Consider the following 12,055-nt stretch of genomic DNA (forward strand, 5'->3'; position numbering starts at 1 on the left):
CCTTCGTCCTTACATGAGGAGGTTTACTTTTTTCATGTATATTTTTTGGAAAATTAAAAAAAATTAAATACAACAAAAAGATTAAATAAAATGAAATACAAAAATATCCCTTTAAGTACAGCTCTCTTGTTCTTGTCGCTTTCAGTCGGATATATCAACTTTGGTCAATCTAAATTGTACCTGTTTTAATTGATGTTGATAAATCGTGTGATGGAATTTTCATTTAATCATGTTATTTTATTTATTCTTTATTTCTATTTTCATATTGTTGTATTTTCTCTCAACTTGTAATCTCGGCACTGCTGGAAAAGAGGGTCTCAGCCCTCAGTGCATTTCCCGAGAATTAAATAAAGGTTGAAATTAAATGAAATATGAACGTCATCCATATTGGACACACTTCTATGTGTGTGTATGTGCATTCATCAGAGGTTTATGTACTGTATGTAGTATATATGTATGTATGTATGCCCACCGCCACTAAATGTGGTGTGCGTAAGGCACATGTGGACAGCTGTTGCAGTACACGCTTAAACACCTTGTTAGGGCTTAGAAAACCAAGTGCTAATTGGGGTGGAAGTGCTGTAGTCCCACGTGACTCGTCCCGTGTCTGCTGCGGAAAGCAGACATGCACACTTGAGCGATTTGCAGGGATTGTTCGGCCCACTTGACTTTGTCTGCCTCATTCTTCCATCTATTCTTCCATCTATTCTTCTGTCCTTGTCATTCTCCAAAGATGGATGCTTGTCGTTATGCCGTGTCTGTTTCTTTCTGTCTCTATGGCTACAGTACCTCCTTTCTCACCTAACGTCCACGAGGAAGTGAGTGAGTGATCAGGATAGAGTGAAGTAAGGGAGTAAAGAAAGAAAGAATGAAGAGGAGAGGAAAATTAAAGGAGAGGAAAGGATAGCAAAAGAAGACTGCGTCCTCACCGTGTCCATTGAGGGGGTGTCGTGGGGGGGGTTTGCCCTTGCGGGGGGTGGAGTGGCAGGAGGATGAAGATGCTGTGATCTGGCTGCTGCTGCTTCCTCCGCTGTGGAGGAGGTGAGCACCTCCCCCTCCCTGCACCTCCGCCTCCTCCTGCTCACCGTCCTCAGCCAGGTCCTCCTCCTCCTGGGAGCTGCCGAAGTAGGCCATGTTACTGGGCAGGGCTGAAGAACCTGGAGGGAGGGGGAGAGAGAGAGAGAGAGACAAGTTATCCTCTATTAAGAGGGAAGCATTATTCTCCTAATCCTTTAAAGCAGCTGTAGAGCCAGACGGATGTAGGAGGAACATGTTATTATATTAATATGCCATTATATATATGTCATTTTTCATTCATGATAGTGCAGGGCTTATTCATCAATGCCAACATGACACGGGTGAAATACGATGTAAAAATAGAACCGTCTCCAGGACTCTGGTGATACTGATTGAATTTCATCACTTATTAACCCAGCTGGTGGCCTATTGACTCTTTGGACAGAGAGAATTAAAAATAAAAAGTCTACTGTAAATGCACACCTGTGCAGATGCAGTACATGCATGCACCCAAAAATAGGAAGCAAAGAATGTGTCACTTTTAAGGCCTTTTCTGCACCATTCAGACAGTATACACAATAAATACAGAAATTTGTCAATCTACAAGCTCAAAACGCGTAGCCAATAGCCATGCAGCACATTGTGAGCTTGTAGATCAACAATAATAATAATAATAACAATAATATTGATCTACTTGCCCCCGTGGGGGAAATTCGGATTCAACTCAACCCAGTTGATCGCTGCCCACAGAGGGGCACAAAGCAGTTAGGGGTTAAGTGTCTTGCTCAAGGACGCTTAGATCAGTCATATTCGACACAGATCGTCTAATTCCACCATGCAACGGCAGCGAACGTCAAAATCTGGTTTAAGGTTTCAGCCCTCTCACGGTGCGTGGTGGACACAACACACAACCCCATTCCACTATTTCCAGCAGAGTGGCCCGATGTTGACAGTTGTAATTGAGATACAGCCCATAAAATGTGCCGTTTCATGACAGAAGGGCTTTAAGAAGCCACAGGTTCTGTCTGCCTCTCTGCAAAGATAATCCCAACTTCAAATCTGTCACTTTCATTCTTCCAAGCGGGATTACAGTCAATCTTCCTCTGCAGCTGAGCAGAAAACTGCCTTACTTCACTCTCTCTCTTCAGCTATGTGTCTGTCTCTCTCTGTCATCACCCTATCTCTTCTCTTGTCATCAATGGAAAGTCTACTTCAGTATGTGCAGTGTGAGAGTGCGTAGTGTTTTTATGATGGGCAGCCAATAATGTAAACTCAGTTAAGTGCAGACATGTAAATACACACCCACAGTCCCACTCGCACACACAATCCCATAGAGGTTTGTAAACCCCCAAAACCTTTCTTCAATCTCATAATGTTTCACTCATAAATCAGTGTGAAAACAGTTGGCTCTGAAAGACAAAGACGGACAGACAGACAGAGTGCAAAGTGCAGCGGGAGCCGGCAGGAACATGTTTGAATTGAAATATAAAACTATATACACAGATGCAGTAAATCATTACTCACCCGGGGAAGGTGTCCCCCGCCCCCCTTCACTCAGCTGCATTATATTTGAGCAGGCCACAACAGAAACAACAGTGAAACCAGAGTCAACACTTTAGCGACATACCGATCTGTGCCACGACGCACAAGAGAAACCACAGAGAAACTAGTCTGTGTTGTGTGTATAAAATCCTTACAGCTCATTAATTCACCGTTTAATGTAGTATATCTTCTGTGATTTTATTGTTACAGTCTTTAACCGTTCTGCAAGATAAAGAACCCCCGGCCCCTGTCATTGATGTACTCTCTCTCTGTTAACATACTAGATGCACAACTATAAGGCAATTTACCCACACTGCTCCCTTCATCATCAAAAAAGCATGAGTTTGTACCAGACAGATATATTGTGGGCCTGTGTGCATGAGTAATAGAGAGAGAGCGAGAGAGCGAGAGAGAGAGAGAGAGAGAGAGAGAGCGAGAGCGAGAGCGAGAGCGAGAGAGAGAGAGAGCATAGATGAGACATTACTGTAGACTATACTTGGTACATACATAGATACATAAACAGCCCTCTGCAGCCTGTGACAGCTGTCATGGATGCTTGGATACTGCAGCTGACCATCTCTTCAGGCGATGGGCTGTCGACTAAGCTGTCCAGGAGATGGGATCTAAAAGGCTTGGCCCTTGTGGACTACAAAGGGATGATATACTGTAGTGCAGACGAAAGATTCTGCTAGTATTTTAATTATGTAAACATTGCATTTTTTATTGATTAATAGCCAGAAGTGTAACAAGCTATATTAGCCGTTATTTTTTACTAGGGATCCAGCTGTGTAACATGTCATAAGTAATAGACGTTGCGCCAAAATAATGCTTCAGTGAGCAAGGACATTCCCATTTGTCAAATCAAACCCAATCAATTCCTCCATCCTTGCATCTCATCCTCGCGTCCTTCCTCAGCGGAGGGTCTATAACGCAAGGCAATGATGCGAGTGAGGCAAAAAAAAGAGAATCAGAATTTGGCTAAAAGTAAAATGCTACAATGTAAAATGTGTTCATTTAACTCTGAGTGTAATGTAAAATGTACTCTTAAGGGTTCATTTGGGTCTATGTTTACCATCAGTGCTAAATGAGCACTGGGGATTTTACTGTGCACAGCAACAGCACAGCGTCAAACACCATTTTGTGCATTTGTTTATAATATCTCTGGACTGGAGTTACTCGAGGACCAGGAGACAGTCCTGAGAATTATAGATAAACAAAGTGCTTCTTTTATGCGTTTTGACTTTATGGTTTATGCCATACGTCATATGTAACTGTTGACTGTGACTTACTGTGTATGCGCACTGTGTACCGTGTTAGGTAAAGCTCTCATGGTTTCGACTCAATAAGAATGTTTATGACTAGGAAACAGTGGATTTTATGAAATTATGAGGCTTTTATGAGTAAATCAATTGCAGGGCATTGGTAACTGCTGCAGGTTTTATTAGAATTCAATAGACACTATTAAAGGACATTACCGTGGAGAAATGCATGATCATATGTCTACTGTAATATTATTCTAGGCATTTCAGACTGAATATATAATGTCTAAATTCAGCTGACCTGTATTCAGCCACAAGGTGTGACTTAATGCTTAATAGGATGAAACTAGAATTGGTGAATCAAATTATTAACTTAAGAGGTGATGTTTTATATAACGAATACACTGAGATTCTCTTAATCAAACTCGTGGCGGTCCTGAAAAAATACAATTTACAATATCATTTTATAATTGTGATTACCGTATTAGCTTGTATTACTTTTTTATTATTCATTTTCTGAATCTGAAAAGGCTAGAATTTAGAAGCATAATGAATGGAACAAATCACAATACATCCGATTTATACTTAGTTGTGTTACGCATTGAAATGAGCAGATCTAGAAGCTCACAACGCATCGTGTTGCAGTGTGATGCGTTGTGAGCACTGAGAGCCAGCTAGCTCATCACTGGGAATGAAGTGGTCTATTCTGAGGCAGATATGGGTTGAACAATGGGACTGCCTTTGGTTACAGTTACAAGCATTCTGTCTTCAATTAGAGGGAGATATCTGAGCTATGTGACTCGCACGCACGCACACACACAAGTTTCACTCTGACTGCACACTAAGTGTGTGTGTGTGTGCGTAAGCGTGTGCGTGTGCGTGCGTCCACTGCACAGTTGATACTTGGATGATCCGCTGACTAAGCCTAGGCTTTCCCTGCTAACAATGGTGGTGACAGTGGCTCTACACTAAAACGTTAGCAGACATAGAAGTACCTCTTGTTGTAAAGTACATTGTTAGAACTGCTGCCTCCCACATTAAAACACATGATCCACTCTCACATGATATAGTGAGCAACACTTGGGTACAAATTATACTTTCCGCGCCTGCATAGCCACGAGGGTCCACTAGGGTCCGCGTGACACAAATTTCGTCCCCAGAATTTTGTGACCGTACATACTTAATGCGCGGACAATTACAATGACTGCACATGCACTTCAAGAGATAAATGGATGCTCTGTTGAAGGAGAGGTTGAGTGAGGAGATCCGTCGCTACCCTCTTTAGTATATTAAGTTACAATAGAGGACTTGAGTTTACGTTCGTTGGCAGAGATGTTAAATGGTAGACACGCCAAACAGCATAAAAACCTGAATTTAAAAGACTACTCAAAGCTTCGCTGAAGGAATTGTATGCTATTCTGTATGTTCTGTGTCTGTCCCAGGTGACTCAGGTAAACACCACAATGCACTTTATAGCAAAGCACAAATTATCATGCATTTAACGAGCTTAGGCCTAGATCTGGGTGACAATCTCTCTCTCGCACACACAAACACACACAAACACGGGGTCCCCCACACACAGCCTGGTACATACCTCATTCATCTTGGTGACAGAGCGAGAGTAACTCTCTCAGAACAAACAAACACACACGGGTTCAATCAGCTGCTAATGACTCGCTTCATTAGCTAAATAGCTGTAATTTACCGCCCTCAACCGGGGTCAGGAGGTCAATGGCTAGCAGACCTAAAGGGTACCCAGGGGCATCATGGGGGGTGTGCACGTGCATGTGAAGCGTTATGAAGAAACGTGTACACGGGATGATATAAATTAAGGTTTACAGGCATTTGAAGAGAAAGAATATATATACGAAGATCGAGAGAGAAAAAGATGACAAGAACAGTGGTGTGCTTGTGTGTGTGTGCGCGCGCACACACACACACGTGTGTACGAGTGCCTGAGAGAGAGAAACAGGAGATTAAGTATACACTGTTTCAATAGGGAGGGGGGGGGGGGGGAGAGAGAGAGAGAGAGAGAGAGAGAGAGAGAGAGAGAGAGAGAGAGAGAGAGAGAGAGAGAGAGAGAGAGAGACAGAGACAGAGAGAGAGAGAGACAGAGACACAGAGAGAGAGAGAGAGAGAGAGAGAGAGGGGTGGGGGGACAGACAGACAGACAGTCTGTGAGAGACAAGACAGACAGGACCCTAGTAGACAGACAAACAGACAAGACAGTCAGTCCCGTACTGGCCATTAGCGTCCTGTCTGCATGAGTGCTGCTGATACTTTTGGGGTAGAAGATTTACGATGGCGTCAATCGATGGGGGCGCCCTGCGGGATCCTCCCATCCCTGGCACAGAGACGCCAAGTCTGTCAGCTCTTCACACACACGCGTGCACACACACACACACACACACACACACACACACACACACACACACACACACACACACACACACACACAGAAAATGCAACCCAGGCCTTCTCCAAGATCTGCGACCGGGCTTCGGCCCAATCCCCCAATTCCACCAGCTTTTCATCCGCTTCACTCCCGACCGCAGACAAATCATAATTAGGTCTGAAAGAGTCTATTAGGATTGTCATTTTTAACGGGGCTCTGGGGGAAAACGTAATTACAAACCCTCCATTCTCCACCTAGCCCTCCTTTGTCCCCTTAACTGGAACTGAAACAATGAGGACAATTTAAACAGTCAATCAAGTGGGTTTTGCTGCCGTGGGGACATGGAGACATAGACACACACACACGCTTGCTAGCAGGGAATATGGGGACATGCTTCTTTATTCTTGGGGGGGGGGGGGGGGGGGTCACTCGAGTGACGAGTTGGACAAATGCAAAGCTCCGTGACGTGGGAAAAAGTGTGTCATCTGTAATTTACTACAACTACAGCTCTGCTAAAGTCTTCAACGGTCTTTAGAGACAGAGGAGAAAAGGAGAGAGAGAGATGAAAAATGTTCAGGGTGAGAGTGCATGAGCATAATGTGGATATGTGCGTGTGTGTGGGGGGGGGGGGGGGGGGCAGCAGTGAGATATCTTGAAAGACGACAGAGGATTAGGGATTATGTCTCCGATTGTCATTGAAATCTCTGATTGTCGGTGAAATCATTAACCTAACATGGCCCTGTGTTCATCATAGAGCCAGACATTATAAAGGGGGCTACATGGTTACCGTCCAACTTCCGAACTAGTTCGGATAGGGTATTATAACTACAAAATGACGTCAATAAGAACTTCTTATGGGTGATCTCAAAACTTTCGGTGGGATAGGACTTTCCAAAATTAGAATTGAACAAGAAAATGTGGCATCAATCAAGCTCTATTCATCACAGCATCGTACTACCAACCACACCATACAGCAACAAACCAAGAATCGCACTTCCAACCATAGTGTACAGTAACACACCAGAGAATCATACTTCCAACCATAGTGTACAGTACAAAACCAGAGCATCATACTTCCAACCATAGTGTACAGTAACACACCAGAGCATCATACTTCCAACCATAGTGTACAGTACAAAACCAGAGCGTTGTCTACCAACCGCAGTGTACTGTACAAAACCAGAGCCAAATGTTGCAGTCGCTGCTTGTAGAGCCTTTAATCAAACAGCAATCACAAAACCTGGTTCAACTCAAGAACTGTCTCTGGAGGCTATTTCTTCATCTAACCATCTTGTTCGGATTATCATCTGCCGTACTGATACACACCGGCCAGTGTATGATAATTAACTCAAGGTCTTAATGTATACTGCATCACACGACGGTGTCACTCGAACATAACAGATTTTCCTTTGAATATCTGTTATTTTCAGCAAGCGCAACCATCACAAAGACCCGAATTATACACTCAAAAAGTCACAGAGGCCCGAATGACCCCTTACAGTGGAAACACCGGAAAGGAAAACGTTCGATCATTCATCGAAATTGTTGTTGTTGTCGTGTAAATACAGTACTGTATATCCCTGGAACCTGTGTGTGTTATGGGTTGGGTTCACTGGGTCAGAGCTGGGAGGTTATGTAAGCAGAGCAGAGATCCTCACTGAACTGCCTCACTGAACCCAGCAGAGAGGCACCGAGCTGGGGCTGGCAGGCAGACGAGGTGAACGCGTGCGCGCGCGCAGACACACACACACTTCTGGAAATTAGGCTTATATAACACAATTAAAACTGAAAATGGAGTTACCCATTCACTACTTTGAGAGAACTTAGCTGTCTGCATCTGACTGCACTTCTATGTACAGTAGTGTGTGTGTGTGTGTGTGTGTGTGTGTGTGTGTGTGTGTGTGTGTGTGTGTGTGTGTGTGTGTGTGTGTGTGTGTGCACCTGTTTGGGAGTGCATTCCTGCCTATATTAGTGCAGAGCTTAGTTATAATGAGCTACTTTAAGACACAGTCTCTCACAAACCGTGGTCTGCTTCCTCAAAACAACCTAATTTTATTAAATTGAATAAATATTGTGACTCCAGGATGGAAGACATCCAATTTAGTTGACAAAGGTACCTGAAATCCATTGCATAATATAAACACAGATGATGGCATTTGGTAAAAGCTGGCTGTTATGCAAATACCAATAGTTAACCCTCCATAATCAGCTTTTATGTCCATAATAACTTTCATTTCAAAGACATGCAGTATTATACGGTAGCTTTTAAATTATGTCAAATGTATTAAACATTTTGTAATGAAACTCTTCAAACAAGAAACAATGTATTTGGGTTAATGCTACAATATATTTTATTGCTGCGCTTTAATCTCTTAGCCGTCCACTTTTTCAGTGCTGCCCTCTGTCTGTCAGGGATGTTAGTTCATTGGTCCAGGCAGAGCTAAAAGGCAGACTGTCTGGCTGCCACCCAAATGGCTTTCTCCATGGATATAAACAGCCTGACTACAGGCCTGGGCCACACATAAACACCATTCTGACAAACACAGGTCTGGACACGGTGCTAGGAGTGAGTGTGTGTGTGTGTGTGTGTGTGTGTGTGTGTGTGTGTGTGTGTGTGTGTGTGTGTGTGTGTGTGGGGGTGGGGGTGTGGGGGTGTGGGGGTGTGTGTGTGAGAAAGAGAGAGAGAGAGAGAGAGAGAGAGAAAGAAAGAGAGAGAGACGAGGCAGTGAAATAAATAAAACATAGGACCGTAGACAGCGTGGGTGGGATGCGTTTGCATACATCCCCATATTATACAGCAGGCCGCAGTCTTGTTTTTCACTTCTGTTATCTTGTTACCCCCACATTGCATCAGAACTATACACACCCACGCATACACACCCACATCCCTGGAGGAATTAAAAATAACTCCTTGGGTTGGGTTGAGTTAACATCACCACCACCAGGAGCCTGGTTATCTCGTGGAAAGAAATCCCAGAAGAGTGTATGACTGATTACAAACCCCAGTAGGACACGGAAGAAGATGGGGCAACATGAGGGTGGAAAACTTTTTGAGTTGCTTTCTCTCTGTGCCTGCGTAATGCAATACTGTGGTTTCACTGTACATGTACTCCACTGCATGGGTCTTCAACAGGGGGTCCGGGACCCCTGGGGGGGTCCTCATTGTTACTACAAGGAGGCCACCAAATACATTTTTGATAGGACATTTTTATTTACACTAACCACTTGAACCCTAGCATCGCTATTCTGGGGGGTACATTCGCCGAAAATACACGTCACACACTGCAATGCATTGTGAGCTCGTACATACATGCTTGTAGACTATTTCCGTTGAAGAGATTTGGTGTAGAGGGGAAAAATAGCAGACCAAGTACAGAGCTAAAGGTCACGTTCAGTAAGTATTGAGGGTTTAAACAGTTAAATGTCTGAAAATGCACATGAATCTAACACATTAATAGAAAAGATCATGTGTAAACAAACAAAAAATCAAAATCTATGAAAAAGCTTAAAGGGATAGTTCACCCAAAAAAACACTTTATTTTAGACTCTTTGTGTCTCCTACCGGAATTATTGGCTTAGGAATGTGACAAAAACAAAACAATTTCCATGAATTCAAGTCTCCATAAACTAATCGATAGAAAAAAGTCATTTTGGGGGTGAACTATCCCTTTAATATGCAAGACAATTTTATACAATATGTTGTAGGGGGTCCCTGATTCATCACTCTCTCAGCTAAGGGGACCTTGGCCTGAAAAACAAGTCTCCTGCTCTACTGTACATCTGTTGCTGGTACTTTTTGTGTTTGTGCTACCTTTATCTTCTTAATTTCTCTGTGTTTCAAAGGCTTTTATACAGCTGTCAGAATGAGCAATGGATGGAAGGGCTTGGGTTGGATGCGTAATGTTTGCCAGATAAGATAAGCAAACATCATAGCGGGCGTGAGTTTGTGTCTGAACTCTGAACGTTTGACCTCGAATATATACCAGTAAAATAAACGCCATCTATCGGGTTTTGGGTTACAATTGCGCACGGAGACCTCGCTGATCCCCACCGTAGCTTCATGAGGGAATTCCAAAGATCCCAATAAGTCAAAATCAAACTATATAAAAGGAAGGGAATTAAGGAGATAATGAACTTGAGATTTTGATAATACAAGTAGAGATCCTGTCAGTTGTGTTTTGGTAACAGCATGCGGTGGAGGGACCACCGGAGAGACGTGCATCACAAACTTAAAGGGGATTGAGCCTTTCAGGCGATATCAAAGGCCAGAGTCTCTTTGAAAAGATCAAACAGCCTGAAACGGATGTCCTCATAGGCTGGTGTCTAGCCTGGACAGTGTTGCTTGTGGACACACACATATATACTCTCTCTCTCTCTCTCTCACACACACGTAGTTTGCGCACACACTCACAAAAGATAAGCTGGACAGGCAAATCAACATCAGTGTCTCGCTGTTGTGAGAATTTGTACACACACACACACACACACCCCACAGGCTCCTGATGACATTCTCTCTCCTCTCTGCATATGGGTCAAAAGAGAGACCAAGGGGAAAAACACAGCACAAACAGCATGCACAGGAAAATATCATCCACACAGCATGAACTCAGACAGTACACACACACACACACACACACACACACACACACACACACGCACGAGCGAGAGGTCTATAAATAAAATGGTCAAACAGGGAGAGACGGAGGGCAAAGGCCCAGTGGAAAAGTGGTCAACTGTTAGCTTTGCAGCCTAGCTCTAAAATTTGCATTAGCAGCACTATTCAAGACAGGGTTCCTTCAGCACTGACACCCCTTCCCTAAACTAATCATCATCAGAAATGTACCGGGCAAACGTAACAAAACGTTAATCTTTTGCGTGACAGACCCCCTGTGATAAGTTGCCATAAATGAGCTTGGAATGACAAGTACTAATAATAGAACAAATGAGGGGTTGGCTTAGCAGAAATGGCACAATCTTATCTGAAGTTAGCCAACAACTGGGGATAATCGGTTCTAACCATCTTCAAAGCATATGGGACATTGTATAATTAGCCTGTGTGAGCTACCCACAAAAACCTTTATGTCAGTTTTAGGTAGCTCTAATTATGTGCTCCTGAATGCTCCCGATTAGATTAAAATGACATTCCATAATGGGAGTATTCTCTCTAGAATAGCGATGTATAGCTGCCACTCCCCTACAGATCCCAAGTCTTTAGCCTACTTTACGGGGTGCACAGAGGTTAATAACGATAATGACAAATTAATGTGTAACGGGGCATTTTGTCTTTCAGAGAGGGCTAAATCTGGTCACGAGGAACGTGCTGAGAGAAAGGCGAATGAGATATTCAACAAAGGACACGCAAACACATGAATGGGGACGGTTCAGAAGGTTGTTGGGAGAAAATGGTCCAAAAGCTTGTTTGGTACCAAAGAGTTGGACGGACGAGTTTCGTGGCAATCCGCCCAATCAGTTTTGAGATTATTTTAGGCAATGTAGCCTGGGGGTGGAGGAGGACAGGTTATGGGGTCTCTCTAGTTAAGGTTCAACCTCAGGGGAGCATGAATGCACTCGGCAACTTTGATGTCAATCTGCCCATTAAGTTAGAATTCGAGACATCTTCTTTGCAAGTGGAGGCATCGGCCTAAGGTTGGCGCTGGAGATAAGGACATGGGGTCACTAAAATCAGTAGGGTTCTTCATTTGGACGGCATGAAGGTGAAGAGCAGCTTAACCAGCCAATGCTCTGACCACATAATCATAATGTTCTTGGTTCAAATCCCAGCTCAGGGTCAGCTGCCAGGTTCCTGTCATTCTGCCCCATCCTGTCTCTGTAAAAGCAACGC

At 43.6% G+C, this 12,055-nt stretch overlaps 1 protein-coding gene across 1 annotated transcript in view; it reads right to left on the bottom strand.

Annotated features, from left to right (window-relative positions):
- Positions 1 to 12,055, bottom strand: part of jarid2b (jumonji and AT-rich interaction domain containing 2b) — a 153,685-nt gene that overhangs the window by 32,304 nt on the left and 109,326 nt on the right. The window contains exon 5 of the mRNA XM_084079879.1: positions 930 to 1,157. Coding sequence (XP_083936005.1) covers positions 930 to 1,157 — 228 coding nt within the window. The remainder of the gene's footprint in view (positions 1 to 929; positions 1,158 to 12,055) is intronic.

This window comes from Gymnoscopelus microlampas (assembly GCF_963454915.1).
Source record: "Gymnoscopelus microlampas genome assembly, chromosome: 15".
NCBI classification, from domain to species: domain Eukaryota; kingdom Metazoa; phylum Chordata; class Actinopteri; order Myctophiformes; family Myctophidae; genus Gymnoscopelus; species Gymnoscopelus microlampas.